Here is a 17,654-nt window from a genome sequence, read left to right as displayed (position 1 = left end):
TTTTTCGTACAATCGGCTTTGTGGTTTGCATTCGGACTTAAGCATGTCGAATTTGCATACGCAATAAAAATTATTCGAAATCGAATCCCCCCCTATATCTTCCAACAAACTTGAAGCTTAATATATGCCCCCGGAATTACGACAAACATCTTTCCAGACAGACACAGATCCAAATTTTGACAATACATAAATCGGCGCAAAAGCCTGGGTCGACTGAACTCTGGAGAAACCTCAGAATGTCAAGAATAGTGTGCTGCCTCGCTGACGCTCGGTAAATGTTCAATCCTGTGCAAACTGCGACGTGTCAACGCGCCCATACACGGCCACATGTTGTTAAACGGCGAAATAGCAGCGATATTATTAAAATAGGACCAGAATCTAAATGTATTAAATATATTCTTACCCCAATTCAATCTAAACTTAATCGAACAGAACGGTTTATTTGTTCCTCTTGGAGGAATTGCCGTATCATGCGAGCGAAATCGAATCGCGCATCGGAAAATTAGCCAAAGCTGTGCACCACAACTCTTGGGAGACAAGACTGGGACATAGATAAATCCAATCACATACACATTTCAAATACTAGTACATTTCGCGCCATTACAGACTTGCGACGACGAAAAATAATAATAAAAAAAATTTAAAAAAAAACCAAAAAAAAACCGAGGCGAATTTTCAACTCGGTCGCTGACGCCGGAGTAATTATTGATAAATATTTTAGGGTGTAGCCGTAGGAACGAGAATGCTGAAAAATTTAATATAAAACGATTCAATATTACACAATCAAAAACAATCAAAACAAAGTAATAATTTTTATTCCAAGTACAACAGAGCGGATATCAGAAATCTATTAAAAGATCGTATTAACAGAAGAAATATGACGAACTAATTCGTTTGTTTTTTGACCACATAATTCATAAATAACAATTATCAAACCAGTGACTGTTTACTGTCTGTGGAATAAATTTAAGTATTCCTTGGCGTGCATGTGAAATTCCTCAGTTTTCCTGACTTAAATTTTAACCTTACTGGGGGTGAGTTAGTAACTTCTTACCAAGAGATCGATATCGGACCGAGGTCTCTTTGTAGAAAATGTATCATTTGATAAAAAAGTACCAAAATATTGCATTATATAGCTTAGCTAAAACCGTCTAGAGCCATCTTACTAATTTCAATAGCAATTAAATATGCCTTTCAGAATTAATTTGTGCCATTTTCTTTCTATCTTTAATACAGAAAAACAAAAGCAAACATTGGGTGATTGCGATGTCAGAAGCAGTTGTTACGAGCGTGGTCCTATAAACTTTGATAATACTCGCTTTTGGTTCTGTTTCTACTCGCAACAAACACAGTGTGAGTCAATTACATTTATATATAACTTTTTATTCCTTAACTTTCCAATAACAGTAATTAACGTCTCTATAAGATTATAACCTTAATTAAGAATATAATATAAACGTTTGACTTATCTCTGTCTGAGCACAACTCCACAAAGCCTTGTCTTCAACTTCAACTCCTTTTGTTTAGTACTCTGCTTTTACAATATAATATTTAGGCACTGCGGCCTTACGAAGAATGCTTTACGCATTTCTCTGCCCGTGTTTGGTTGCTTTCAGACTTTATACGCTTGGTTAAACTAAAACTACAAGTCATTTCCCGTACGCAATACAGCGCGTTATAGCACATGCATTCTATCGTGGTTTGTGGTCGACACCTTGTTACGTGTTTGTGAGATAAGGTGTGGATAGCTATTTGCTTACTCATGCATGTAAGTCTGACTGAAGAGAATGCTATATGGTTATATGAATATATTATATATAAATTTTATAAGATGATATAATGATTATACGTAATACAGTTTTCTCGTAAACATAACAGTTTAAACAAAATGACGAGCTGCTTTTTTATTTTTAAATCGTTCGTTTTTCCAGGCTTTCAATTAATGCAAACTGGATCGTTCTACAAACACATTCTTTGTCTACACCCTCCATTCCCGTTACAACGACAGCATCGAGTCATATTTAAACTACAGGGTGTCCCAAAAAAAACGAAAACTATTGAAATCACTCATTGTTAAAATTTGAATTAATGCAACTTATAAAATGCTAAATGCTTTGTGTTGCTAGAGAAAGGGGACATGTCGAAGGTCATGGTCCTTGAGATGCACATTTAAATAATGTTATCCATATTTTGTAAATTGTAAATATTGTTGATAAATATCATTTTTGCGAACAAGCAAATTTGACTGCATCATATGCATGCATAAAAATGCTTATGGCAACCCTGATTTATGCACTTGTGGGCCCAACAGAGTGCTTGGGCATTCAAACTCTAACAATGGCATTGTTATGGGTGATTTCAATAGTTTTCGGTTTTTTTGGGACACCCTGTACAAGCAACTACAATACTTACTTACGTGGTGTACCTACAAGCTAATTTACTTAACTAATATTTGCTTTAAGCATAGAGATAAAATAGTTAAAAATGTGTATATATTGTATTTATATGGAGTATAGAAAAACATAAGTGGTAAATTACATCGTGCATGTGCATGACAAATACTTTTATCTTGCAACTTCACGGTTATACAATAATGTAAATAATATATTCGAGAAATAGGAAGTTACCACCGCGAAATCACCGCATCCATGAGTAATCGCTGCGAAATCACTGCAGGCATCGCTGATATTCACAAATCAAAATTTAATCATACCATTTAGGGGCTGATTACATGGACCGGGATAGCACGTTTGCCTAGCAAACGACTACATGAGTGATTTCAGAATGATAGTTTACCGAAATTTTTTGAAATCAATTGTGTAAATGTCAATCCTTCCCAGGTTTTAAAGTATGATATTTATTCTTGTGCTTTTAGGCCAGTTTGCTGGCCTCAAACGAAACTGCTACCCCGGCAACTAAGCAGGGGCGTGGCAAACGAGCTAGGATTGGAGGGAGGTGTCACTTAATATTGACCCAATTTTGACAGTGGAAAATGACCTGGGAGTAGGAGTTTGGTCAACTTTTCTATGAGTATCACGAGCCTTAAAGATTCATAAATACTGAGACAAATGTTGTTGTATGTTTGCTCAATTGCTTACAAATTACAAAGCAATTTGACCAACTTTTTATCATGCTGAATTACCAGGGGGTGTCACACCCCTCACACCAACCCCCTACCAATCGCCACGCCCATGTCGGGGAGCCGTGCTGGCCCGCTTGACACAACCACAGCTCGAGCTGACCCGGTTGCATGTAACGGAAACGTTTGAATTGACTATAATGGACTATAGGGAAGGTGCCAGCATCGCCCATGCAATCCGCCCCTTAAATCATGACGCGGGTTCCCATCACTATGCATGGACCTATTAGAAGTAGAGCAAGAGGCCTATTGCGGGATACACAAAAACGAGGCTAGTCAGGTTTTCTATATGCTGGAAAAATTCCAGAATAATTTGTTCACTTCTAAATTTTGATTGAGGAAACTTCGTTTTTTGTATCTTTTGACATAAAGTATGACTTTAATATTCGAAAAAATTACGACCTGGTTATAGCCTGACTACACCAAAAAATTGTACTTCCCCACAGGCTTCTTTGTCCTTTTCCAAAAGGTTTATGTTCTTTATCTTCCAGGGGAGCTTCAAAAAATTGCTTTAGAATATAAAAATGGAGGAATGCTAAAAACGTGGGATAAAAGTTTTCCTGACAAAATAGGAAACTAATTCTAAAAGTAAAGATATCATAATTCATCACACATTCCAGCTATTTTAGTCCAGGTAAATCATTGACCTAAACCTTCATTGATATTCTTTTCAATCAAGTCTCGTATACTAAATTAAGAAAGATGAACAAAAATATCCTTAATTTTATAGCTTCGTTTGCCTCGCTACGAAAATATTTTCCTTTAAATTTTAATTTCTAATGGAAGAAATCATGTTTTCATATCTAGTGACATAAAGACAGCTATAATTTTAACTTTCAGGAAAATAACATAAACAATTGAAAATGTATTCCTTTAGTCACGGCGTAATTTTTTAAGCTTTTTTTTTACCCAAAGCGGAAAAAATGTAATAATGATCCATGTTAATTATAGAAGGATTTTCCGTTCATCGTCTTCCGTTAGGAACAGTAAAGCAAGTAAAGAGGGCTATTATACTGAATTCCTGTGTGTAGAATAAACTGATCGCTTAACAAGTAAGAAGCTGGATATTCATGTACGCTTATCACAAGTACACAAAGGAAGTATGTGAATTAATCGATCTCACACGCAGGTTATAAAAACACAAAGCAGGAAAATCTCTTGGTTACAAAATATATTTTAAAAACATCTTTCTAACTAATATTACACAGTTCAAAAATTTTCATAAACTCGTGCGTTTCGCCGTTAAAACAAGAAATTCCATGCTCAACAATTTACATCACGAAAGGAAAAACTAAAAAAACGTTTCAATGATTTCCATGATTTTCGCATTTAAACAAGAAATCGGATTCTAAACTACTGACATCAAGAAAGGAAATCTTAGAGACACTTTTCAATATTATGAATTTTTAAATATTTGTTGCCATTTCTGTCAACGAACAGAAGGGAACGCGTTGATGGAAGAAAGAAAGGAGATGGATCAGGAGGAAAAGAAAAAAGATTACCAATGTATCTGGAAGATATTATTTTGCCTTCCGACGCCTTAAAAAAATGTATCCATCTACTGGCGAAAATAGCGAACAAATCAGAATCGATATAAACAGCCAGACTAAAGTTTTCAATCTCATGAAATTTTTTCACACCATCTCGGAAAGTAATAGGAAGTAAATGAATTTTAGACAATTTATCTCTTGTCAAGAACACTGCATTGCAAGTAGTTTCTGTACCAGATAAAAACCAGCAACAAATATCCAGTAGATCCGGTAGACCCAACTCTCCGGTTGAACGTACAATCCATGTGTTGCCACGTTTTTCCCACAATTCATAAGGTGAAACACCATAAGTATTGAATAACATAACAGCACACCCATCAGAACGTATTGCCGCAGAAGGGAGAGTAAACCTACATGACGGTGTTTCTTGGTAACACAGTTTTTCGTTACAAATTCTTAAAATAGAAAGTTCCCGAACGCAGTCAATGACAAGAACTCCATTTTTAAATGCAAGGACACGCTTAAACTTTGCAATAGATTCTTCATCTTGACTTCGACTTCCTAAGATATTTTCACTCCTAGGTTCATAGCGATATTTAACAACCAGACCATCACAGACCAACCAAAGGTACGACTCTGACCACCAACATGCTAATGCTCGTTGTTTTAGTGCAACAGTTTGCAATGTTTCCCCACTCTCGACACTTCTTATTGAAAGAAGGCAATTTTTAAAACAGCACGCGACATACAAGGTGTCTGGAGATAGTGCACAGCAATCTATTTGGGCATTGTCAAGAAAAGTAGCATCAGGCCATTCGAGAAGAGATTTGAAGGATAAAACACTGAGTACTTTGGGAAATCCTAAAGATAAAAGGAAACTCGTCCCTTCTAATTTCGAAATGTAATTGACACGAGTATCATAAGGCAAAAATCCTATCTCAAACACGTCAACGATCTTTTGATTTATGAGATCGTACACTACCAAAGCTAAATCATTTTTCAAATCACTTGTAAATGCTACACACTTTCTGTTTTTCCACACAAAAACTTTTGAACAATATTTATTGGAAATTATAACTTTCTCACCAGATGGCAAACAGATATAATTCATTTTCATTTTAACATTCAAGTCGGAAAGCAAATAACGCGGCGAAAACATTTGAAAGGAATCATTACTACACAAATTCTGGTCAACACGAATATTCTTGTTATCAGTCTTTTCTAAAGTTTCAGAATTCAAGACGTTCATGTGATCTAAGACTGGGGAACCAAATCTTTCCTCATCCCTTGACCAAAGAAGAATACACGAGTTACAATTACTAAAGAAACAATAAGACTTCTCACTATACACGTTCTCAACTTCAACCAATATATTCTTGCTTTTTACATTCCACACTTTGATTGACGTTTTCTCTAATGTGACAAGTTTCATTCCACATGAAGAAAATGAACAGCAACTGATGTCTTTGGGGCCGTGCGTAATGAAGGGGACCTCTTCTTTTTCTTTAATATTGATGCAGAACCGGATTGAATTGTATAAACAATACGAAGAGTCTGGAGAAAAGGCAGAGAATTGGCAAAGAGGTCTTATAATAGTAATTTGTGCCTCAAAGACAGTTGTAAGATCTGGTATTTTAAGCACTTGGACTTTTTCCCCAAGTATGCAAGCAAGCATCGTCTGGTCCGGTGACACTAAAATATTAAAATTTGAGTCGTATGGAACCACAGCTTCGAGGGAAATGCTTAAATTAGAATTGCTTTTAGTTGTCACATATTCTATCCAAAACTCATTTGTCGCACCCAAGATATCCCTAGCTACACTTTTGGAATTGACGGCACCTTGTGAAAAATCAAAGTATCCATTAGCAAGTGCTTGCAAATATGCGTAACAACTATCTTCTTCACAAGTCTCAACTATTCCGCGCAGATGATCTTTTTCATAAGTCTTAACACTTGCTCTCCCAGGGCTAACTTCTACCATTTCAGAGAAACAAAGGTATTGCATGAGGCCCCAACAAATATCCTTGGAAAGTTTAGAACGGTACGTGCCAAGAATTTGCCTGAAAAAAGAACTGTTCAGGTGATCAAAAAATTTTAGTTTCAAGACGTTTATACCAACATGCACCAACCAATGAAATTCCTCTACCTCGCCTGCATCGACCAAATATTTCCAACCATGTTTTAAAGCGTACCTATTCTCGGCTGAAATTTGGAGTTCTAAAACAGACTTCAAAGCATCTATCTCGCAGAATTGTTTCTTACAAGCACGCCAGAGACGTATATTGCCGTCTGAAAAATCTGCAACGAATTCATGTTCTTCATAACCGTTCAATGTCAGCCAATCCCATAATGACTTATGATAAACTGCCAGACACCCATCGTAAACTGGAAGAATCTCTGACATTATGTCAAGAACCGCTTTACGTATTTTAAATTCGTCTTTAGAGAGACCCATGCATGTGAGAAGAATTTTTATTGGCATAGGTTCCTTAGAAACGGCAACGACATTGATCAAACTGTTTAAGAGACATGAGGCATCCTGCTTGAAATGTTGGAGGCCTATTTTCAAACGTTTGAACTGTTTTTCGTAATATCCGGAAATACCGTTGAGGATGTAATCATTTAGGTCGGGTTCAATTCCCACGCCCTTTTCTTTAAATTCACTGACCAAGTAATAAGCGTACAAAAACGATCCCTCACACTTTGAAATAACTGACCTTATACTATAACCGTAAAGATTAGGTAAACTATGACGAACAAAAAGCTCTATGTCGTGGTTGTGATCTTCGTCATCAGGACGGATTTCCCACGGGTGAAGATGTTCAAGAATCTTTCGTACTTGTAGCTCTGGCCGACTTGAAATGAATATCTTAATCCAATCAGGCAGTTCACAAAATCTCTCAGATATCAACTCCAATAATTCGCTTTTCTCGTCAGTTTTGCTCTCGTCTAAAGCATCAACGATGATCAACATTGGATCGTGTCTGTCAAGGGCATGGAGGGGGTCGTTCAAAAGAACACGAAATGCGTCAGACAACGAGTCACGAGAATGTTCACGACGAATAATTTCAGTTAGTTTATCACGAAATCCTTCAACATTATCACACATTTGACTGGCAAGGGACTGGAGGATTCTCTGAGGATTGCTGGAATCAGAATTTCGAAAGTCACAGAAATGGTGAGCTGCGAGTTGACCACGTTCTCTAAAAAGCTCGCAAAGCTTTGCAGACAAAACACTTTTTCCAACGCCTGGACCTGCAGTTAGGATCAAGACCCTGGATTCTTCACTCCCAAACCAACTTGAAAGTTTATCAAACAACCACTTTCTGGTGCCATCTTGAAATTTTGTACAAAGGTCATTAATCTTTCCAGTAAAGTTAAATTTAGCGAGTTGCTCGACATTGTGGAGATCCTCTTGTTGTTTCCACTCTTTCAATCTTTCAATATAACTTTCTTCTTCAGGGCTAAGAGGAGCCACCTTTAATTCATCAATATCAATTTGAGGAATTCCCAAGTTGACTAACGGAACAGAAATTTCTTTCCACAATGTTTCAAACGTTACGTCGTCCAAACCAGCAGTTGGAATATGACCATAGACTTCATTTCTAAACATTTTGACTCTTAAAATATTTGCAGATATAGAAGTATCGCTGACTGGAGGCATCACATTCCATCCGGTGGCTGGTGCGGACAATCCACAAATATTTCGGAGCAGGACAGTCAATAAGGTAATATCAAAGTTGTTTGAATCTGGAGCACCAGATCTTGGGAAGAGTAGATCCCATTGCGAGGCTTTAATTACACTGTATCGTATTCTCTGTAAGGTCTTCTTGTTTGCATTCAATACGGAAGCTAAGGTGGAAGGTGGATGCACCGCATGCAAAGCATTTCTCAAAACATCTCCACCTTTATCTACCAACAAATGACATACCCTGGAATAATTAGCTTTAGCCCTCAATGGATCCATTGTTGTCTTTAAATATCAACTTCACAATCCCCTAAACCAAAGACACAAACTGTCAGGATGATAATTCTTATAATACTGTTGTTATACAAAGATTGTATGGTTTATCAATTATAAGCTTTTTAAAGTACATATCAGCACGTAAAAAGCGTTTTCACTTGAATACGTCAGTGGACAGGATATTAATCTACTGGAGATTTGGGAGTGCTAATAGGCAGCATTTTTTAAATATTAAGAATAAATAAATAAATTGCTTTTACTTTTGCAGTCAAAAATTTCGAAATTCTTTAACAAGATGCTACAAAAAATCATTCTCGAGGACCCTGTAGTTTAACCAAATTTTTAGCTGTTTAGGGCCTTTTCTTTCAACGTATCTAACTTTAACTGAGTACTAACATTAAAAATACTCTGTGCTACAGCTAGATATGTTGGAAAGAATACACCCAACTAACTGAACATTTTCTGGTTACACTTGTATCAAACTACGTGGAAACGGGGCTTTAGGTAGAACAGATTAGGGAGCGACATTAAACGGATCTTTTACTCAGTAAATTATTCGCACCTTGACTCAGAGAACTTCTCACACGAGTTGAATAACTTTGAGTTGTCCTCGCTGTAAACACTCAACCAACATTATACAACATTGTGTATAAGCAAAATAATGGTAGATCTCCTCCTAAAATTATAACAGAAACAATATTAAACAAGGATCCAGATGATTTAAATGATACACAAAACAGGCACATCAAATGTGGTTCAGAAATTGAGTGTTTACACTAATACAAAAAAAACGTAGAGCCAAAGACCAGTTTTAAATATGTAAAAAGAGGTTATTGTTGAAAATCTCCAAACAAGTCTGATTTTCCGCTACGCTGCTCCAAAATCGTTCAATCTGGGACTGTATATAATTTTACATTTATTCAGGAATCAACACTTTACAACAATTCACGCTCTAATGCACAACTAACTTACAACAATGATTTTAACCTATATTTATAATAACAAAACAGGATGCTTTACCAATCAATGATGCATTTCGCTGACGCATCTCTTACAGAACTACAGGATGTTTTTTCTGTAGTTTTTGCTCCACTAGAACCCACATTTGCGTCCGCTTACGTTATTCTGTGGGACATTGGTTTCGCGGTTGCTGCTACGTGCTACCTCAAAACCTCCATTTTCTATGCTATATGATACTACACTATTATAGAATTTACGACCATAACTCTATACATTTGCGCATACTATGTAAATGCTGTTTACTAAATTCTGCAACAGTCATTAATATTTTTTGTGCAACATATTATGCAGTTGGTGAGCCCCACTTAATAAAAAAGTGAGTTTAAGATTCACCAAATCTACGACGCGGACGTGACATGAAAATTGCTACTAGTGTGAGGAAACCTAGCCTCCTCCGGAGGCATCTCTTATGTATTTATATTATGCATTTATATTTGGCTTGGGTTAGCTGTGTCGGGGAAGGCGAGGAAACAGGTATTATAGATAATACAGATAGAGCCACTCACCACTGTATTATTTCATATGCTCTACAGCAGATTATATAATAACGTGAAGAATTCAAGCAATTTCATTGGTCGAGAGCCATGATCTATAAGAGGACAGAAGCACGGAATGACGTCACAGCAATTTTCTTTTTACCGGTTTAATTTTGGACTTTTTTCAGTTTTATTATATAAAACGGCGGCTCGTGGCCACTTTTTTTGTTCTTATCACATATGACGTCATACCGTGTATCTATAACTGAACAGACAACGGTTCATTGTAATCTATTTGTTAATTATATCATTTCAATGTACTGGAGTGCGACCAGGATTGAAAAAAATGAAACCACCACTAATGAAGTGATCTAGGTATGGCCTTGGCTAGTTTAGGCCTAGGTTATATGTCGCATTTTGGTCGCGTCGAATGCAATTCGAACAAATGCAATTAGCCTTTCTCACGATGACGTTTTGGGGTACTTTAAATCTTCTGAAATGGATTTAAAAATTATGTTTAAACATCAAAATTTTTGGAATAAACGGACCATTAGAAGAATAAATTCAGCCTAAAATTAAAGACAGTCGCCGTTACCAAGTCTTACGCTCACGGTTTTTGAAAAAAGTACCCCAAAAATGGCGGCAACAACCGACAACAAGCTAAAAATTACTGACAGAAAGCTTATAATCATCGATAACGATCTAATAGACGCTAATATTGTGTTTCTTCGACTTTATTTTTACAATAACAGTAAAAATATTACGAATTTCGGGCCTGTCTTGTTGGCCTTTTTGTGCTTCCGCACGCCATGAGCTCACGACTGAAGCCAGTGCTTCCACACCGAAAATTTATAATTGCCTTTAAATGCGATATTATGAATATTTTCGTTATTTTCTAAGTTCATTTCGGTGCCAAAAAGTTATAATAAAGTATTTAAAATATTACATAACTTCATAGGTGATATAATAATTATTTAATTTTTGAGTAGTGAAGTGCTATTCCTCGAGTCGTGAGAAAAAACACGACCCACGACAAAGTTACCACTAACTTTGTGCGTGTCTCTAATAATAGTATAATACAAAATAATGTTCACGTTCAGCACGCGCTATCTGTATTTTTTGTCGGTTTTTGTCTGTCCTTAGTATAATTTTTTGTCGGAGTTCTTGTCGGTATTTCTGTGCTTCTTGTCGGTTCACGATATTTTAATAGAAGACAATTTGCAGTGATATTTCTAATCTATTTCAAAATCATTCTGAAACCATTGTGAATATTTACAAGCTTGCTATCATCATGTTTTATACAGAGACACAGGATATAATATTAATACTATGAAAAGACCGCGAGTTCTTTCGAAGCTTCTAGTCAGGCTTTCTATATTTTACATAAAGTTTCAAGAAGATGACGGTTCCTATTCACTATCATTTACACTGGGGTTGTCAAAAAAGTTATTCAACTAAACACTCGATTAAATGATTAGAAATGAACCTTTTCAATGGATTCGAATATTCAAACATGCAAGTAGTTTAAAAATACTTTTCAGTTTTGCCAATAAATGAACTGTTTCAGCTGAACAGAAGTCAGGAAAGCTGAATTAATAAATCATTGGTTATGAATTCTGCAAAAGTACTTGTAAATCATATTCATGTTCAAATAAGCAGCCTTGATTTAGAATAGTATGTAAGTGCTTGATTTTAATTTGACTCTCCAGGACCCTTCAATTTTCAACATGATGACTGAAATGTAAATGTATGCTATATTTTTAAACTTAACTTTGATCGAATCAGGGAAAAAAACGGAATGGGTATTGATTGGTTCTTGCTTAATTTGTAGCTCCGGTTTCCGCAGCTACAATCGACCTAACACCTTCTACACACAGGAAGAACTGAACATTCTCAAAGACCTTAGGAGCGATAGCAACGTTGTTATTATGAAACCCGACAAAGGTAACGGTGTTGTAATTCTCAACAAAGATGACTATAATATGAAGATGGACGAAATCCTGTCGGATACTTCAAAATTTGAGCCTCTGAAAGACGACGCAGTCCACCTTTCAGACACTCTCAATCACGTGACCTTGCACGTGTTAAAAACAACAGCGACTCGGACAAACAAATCGGACAAATCGTATAGATTAGTATAACGCGCGCGTTAAATCGGTGAAGAAAAATATAATATTTTGTGTTTGTGTTTGCGAAAGAAGAAAGAAATCGCGGAAATAGGTAGAAATATGTCTTCTAATGACTCGGAGCCGAAAAACTTCAAGGATATGAGTGTTGTACAGCTAAAAGAGTATCTGCAAAATCGCGGTGTTAGTGTGAGTGGATACCTAAAACCTGCATTAGTGGAAATAGCAACTGCCGTAAACAAAATGATGATTCCATTAAGTCGCAGTTTCGAAGAAAAAGAAACCTTGGACAACGAGAGGTTTTACATCAATGAAATGGAAATCGATAACCCTTTCACATCTCATAAAAACCTGGCAAACAACTTCGCAGACTCCCGCCGTTTGGGTTGTATGATATTTTCAACTATCTTATTTATCATTCGACTGAATACGATAAACAAGGATTGGCGGCATATAAATCGTTCGACGAATATCGTCTTTTCCAGGACGGATATGTCGAATCACTGTTGACTGAGACTTTGGTAAATGAAAGACTTCACCTGTATATGGGTAAAGTTAAGCCAGCTATGAAAGATAAGACAGATGAAGGAAAACCTTTCTACGATTGCTGGTTTATACTTGAAGGTAAAGGAGCAAACAGAGGGAGTGTTCTGAAAGCCCGATGCCGGTGTAAGGGAGGTCGCGATGGTGGCTGCAAGCATATTGCTGCCGCCATGTATTCTTTAGATGATTTACTGAATACACGCGATAAGGACAGCCCAACAAGTATGCCATGTGTTTGGACCAAGAAGCCAACTGTTGATAGCAAGCCTTGTGATGTTAAAGACTTGCAGATTTCACATTGTGATCTTCCTTTAAAAAAGCCCAAGCGAGAACATGTTTATATTGAACATATAAATACCGATTTAAGAAACGAACACGACCAAGTTTGTCCAACAAACGAGGCTCTAAAACAGTTTACACATTCATTAGAGAGTAGTGGGTGCAACTCAGCTATTCTACCATTACTTTCTAAGCTTGATGGTGAAAAAGATAAACATTCAGCTGAAGAAAAGGAACCTAGAAACGAGAATGAAACTAATTCGATTGAATGTGTGCCTAAACCCAATGAACTTTCTTCAGGAAATGGAATTATAAATGAAAAACTTATTAAACTGTTTGAACAATCAGGCCAAGAATTTTTTACCAAAGCTGCAGCTGAAGATGTTCTGAGCAATTTAACACACAGCCAGGAGGAGATCAACTTAGTAAATGAGTTAACCTTAGGGCAATCGACATGCGATGAATGGTATAAACAGAAGATGGGCCTCATTTCTGGATCCACTGCATATAGAGTTTTTACCATGCAGAACAGCCTGGATAAAGGCAAACGAAGAGATGTTTCGTCTTTGCTCAAAGCATTAACCACTTCAAAAGCTGCCAATACCACAGAAGAAGCACCATCAGACCCCAGAGGTTGGGGTTTAAAGCATGAAGAAAGTGCCCGCGAGAGCTATCATAAGGTGGAATCTAAAAACCACTGTAAGTTGTCCCTAGTTTCCAAAGGTCTGTTGTTATCAAAGAAGAAGCCTTATATAGGTGCCAGTTTGGATAACATTCGGTCATGTGGCTGCGCTGATAACTGCCCTGATGTCGTTGTGGAGTATAAATGTCCTTGGAAGCACCAGAATATTACTCCTAAAGAAGCTTTTCTTACTCCTGAAATTGGTGGAGAAAAGATCAACAATGATTTGGTATTGAAAGAATCAAGCAGATATTATTGCCAAATTCAAATTCAAATGTTTGTTGCGGAGTTGGAAAACTGTGACTTTGTTGTATGGACTAACAAAGGTATTTGGATTGTGAGGGTGCCATATAATGCAAATTATACAAAACATGTGCTTCTAAACCATGTTTTACCATGTTTACTGAAGCAACAACTCCCAAATGTTCACCTACAAACAGGTACCATACATTGTATTTAAATAAATAATCTACAATAGATTATTATTGTCTTTTCTATGGTCCTTTTTAGAGTGCTTGAAATTTATTATATTAAACATTTTTTAGAAGAAATGGATGTTGAGAATACAACATATAATGATGGTGCTCCTGCAACCAATATTGTTCCACAAACTAATCCCATCAACCTCCAACATAACAATGATGATGAAACTGATAAGCATAATAATGAAGAACATGACCAGTTATCTATTCGATGTAATGGTGTTGATGTCTATGAAGCTTGCATTGAAACTTTGAAACCCCAAGGACTTTTGAATGACAACATTGTATCAGTTTTATTGGAGTAAGTAAATTTACGTCTTGAGCCATTTCATTATGATTTTAATAGAATTCTTACGTAGTGTTTTGTTTATCAGGGATTTAAGCTGCCAATTTGAAATAATGAGCACTTTTTTCTACACTGTTCTATGTGGGGAACAAGAAGGAAATAATAAATTGTCACGGTTAGTAATGCCAATGTTGAGCACAAATTTAAATATATATACATGTAAATTCTGACATAACGTATATATGCAACATTTTTGTGTAATTTTCTAGAATGGAACGAAATATAAAAGGAGAGATGTTTTTTCCACCAAGACTGATCAATGATGAATACCTAGTTATTCCTATTAATAGAAGGTAATGTATCATTTAATGAATTTAAATTTTATAATGTAATTTATAATTTAATTTTTAATGAGTACATCAAACTTTCCTAGCAAACATTGGCTATTAGTTGTGATCACGCCTTGGCATCTTTTGGTCATGGACTCATTAACATGGGATGATAACTTGAGGAATACTGAGTGTACTAACATCATTAGGTTTGTTACTTCATATCATATATAATGCATAGTTCATGCCTTTAAAATATGTACATGTATGTGAATTTCTATTAATTAATAAAGTATTTGCCAACTTTGGAAATTGTATATATTCTTTTTAAGCTTCCTGGAACACATTTCAAGAAAATTTGGTGTGAAGCAAAAGTATTTGAATCTTTCCTGCAAAGCATTGAAGGTATCAGTTATAGCATTCAATACACTGTTGTTTAATGCTATTTATTACTAAAGCATGATTTAAATCTTAATAATTCTCTTATACTATCAAGTTATGAGCAATTTTGTTTGAGGTAATTTTGATGAATTACATGATACATCAATATTAAAGAATCATACTAATTTTACAGGTACCACAGCAACCACTAAACAGCAACAACTGTGGCATTTACATATCACTTTTCTTAAAGTATTTTCTGCAGGTATATTGCAACTTTTTGCAACTGTAATCTACTGGATATAAGTTTGCAATAACTAAACTACTTTTTTCCTTGAATTAAGGAGTTGGATGAGTATGAATCTGAGCCAGAAGGCTATTGCTCTCTTCAGCATAGATGGTTCGAGCCAGAAGAAGCTGAAGATAAGCGCACTATGTTAAAAAAGCATTTGGAGTCTCTTTTATTGTTGAAAAAGTATAAAATGAAATACACATGAAGCATATGAAGAATAAAAGTACTATATTTTAATAGCGCTTTGTTGTAAATTTACAATAGCTGAACACAATTTGACAATTGAACTTGCATAAGGTTTCAATGTCAATGGCATGATACCTCTTAAAATACCAAAGCATTTCAATTTTCTGATTACTCTCTCAACATGAATCCTAGATGCTGCAATTCTTCTGGTCATTGTGGAGGCTTCTGAAGATGCTACACCCTTTCTCATTATTGGTGGGGCAATCAATTTTGTCTCACGAAGAGCAAATAGATCTTGCACATTGAATCCCTTGTCAGCCATAATAGCATCACCAGGTTCCAATGCTTCCAAAAAGCCACTTTGTCTTACAATCTCTTTGTCGCTTATACTGCCAGAGAACAGATTGGACACAAAATTGATGTGTGCAATTGGAGAAATTGAAATCAACAATTTGAAAGTATTCCTTGATTTGTAGCTGCTATATGTGCTCCTCTGGCTAGGCAAACGATGTGGTGTTTCAACATAAAATTCTGTGCAATCAATTATGCCTCTTAAGTTAGGAATTCCTGAAAGCTTCAGGAAGTGTTATTCCAGATAACTGAGATACCGGTTGGAAATCCACTAAAAATTCAAGTTCTTTTACCAAAAACAAAATCCAGCTAGTGATGATTCTGCTTGCACTTGAGTTTGAAATTCCAAAACAATTTGCCAGAACTGTAATTGTTAAATTACGACGTAATCTAACCATTGTTAACACCAGTTGTTCCCATGATGACAGTGCTGTGAGGTTACATTTTTGCTAAAAAATAAATTTGATCATTATGAAATTGCTCTGGCTAGTTTAAATGTATTAGCAATACAATTTTTACCATGGCCACTAACCTTGAGGTAATGCTCATCAAGATCTTTATCATTTGTTTTTTTAACCCCTTTCCACATGTGCATTCTCTCTGATTTGTCTTTGACAAGATCATGAAGTGCATGAAGAACTTTTATATTCAAGCCTTGAATATATAACAATAAATATTAGAAAATGACAAATTATTATTCTTCCTTCATATAAGGTTATTGAAAAGTTATAATTTTGAACAAACCTGTATAGTGCATTGTGTTCTTAGGATTTTCTACCTTTTGCATGAATAAATGTCTGGACATTTTTGGATGAGACATCATCTGGCTATCAGTGAAAGCCTTCATATGGTCCAATGTAATATTAGTCTATCAGGGAAAAATTACCAAGTTAAAAATGGATGGACTAATATAAAAAATTATGTAACATACAATAACAAATAATATATAAATTAACAGTGAAATTTAACAGTAAAAGTCACCAGCTTACTTGGGTTGCACAGTCTAAAGGTCTAATATTCTTTTCCTCTTTTTCACTTGATGATTCCTGCTCCTCATGAACAGAATCTTGTGCTGTTGTTACCAAACCCTCTGGTATACTAGCTGACAACGATAGTAAGGCATCGACAGCTTCATCTCTGCCATCAGTCGACTTTTCCTCAGATGAAAGTACCAACATTGACTCAGCAGCTAGTACGTCCGATTCTGTCCTAAATCTTTCCCATAGCCCAATCTCTTAGTCGGTGATTTTCTTTTTTTGCGAAGACGTTTAATCTATAAACGTACACCGATATTCTAATACCATAATGCATGATTTACCAATGCTTCTCATTTGCATTTTATATTGGGATTAAATTTATGCACGCACACGCAAAATTTTTAAATAGCTCTTAGATTCAAGTACATTAGTACAACGTAAGATTACAAAAATTACAAATTACAAACCTTGTCCCTGGTTGCCGTGGCTGGAATGGGATCAAGGTATTTGTCTGTTGGCCCTGTCTTCTCAACAAAATGTAAGCTACATATGTAGCTGTCCTTCGAACAAACAAACGTGTCCGCACGACAACAAGCACGGATCCACGCATCTCTCCTTTCCTTAAATTTCTTTTCCGAAGGAAAATGGTGA

The 17,654-nt window shown here is 35.9% G+C and overlaps 1 protein-coding gene and 1 pseudogene across 2 annotated transcripts in view; both read right to left on the bottom strand.

The window, feature by feature from the left end:
- The window catches only part of LOC114534834, an 89,751-nt pseudogene that overhangs the window by 29,920 nt on the left and 42,177 nt on the right, over nucleotides 1–17,654 (bottom strand).
- Nucleotides 4,339–17,654, bottom strand: part of LOC114534810 — a 48,975-nt gene continuing 35,659 nt past the window's right edge. For both annotated transcript variants that reach the window (XM_028556283.1, XM_028556284.1), the window contains exons 2-3: nucleotides 9,156–9,269; nucleotides 4,339–8,627 (exon numbers count right to left, since the gene is read on the bottom strand). In XM_028556283.1, coding sequence (XP_028412084.1) covers nucleotides 4,517–8,596 — 4,080 coding nt within the window. In that variant the 5' untranslated portion in view covers nucleotides 8,597–8,627; nucleotides 9,156–9,269 and the 3' untranslated portion in view covers nucleotides 4,339–4,516. The remainder of the gene's footprint in view (nucleotides 8,628–9,155; nucleotides 9,270–17,654) is intronic.

Source organism: Dendronephthya gigantea, unplaced genomic scaffold (genome assembly GCF_004324835.1).
Source record: "Dendronephthya gigantea isolate DGI-Jeju-01 unplaced genomic scaffold, DenGig_1.0 000107F, whole genome shotgun sequence".
In the NCBI taxonomy this organism is placed as follows: domain Eukaryota; kingdom Metazoa; phylum Cnidaria; class Anthozoa; order Malacalcyonacea; family Nephtheidae; genus Dendronephthya; species Dendronephthya gigantea.
This window is presented reverse-complemented; position numbering and strand designations above follow the sequence as displayed.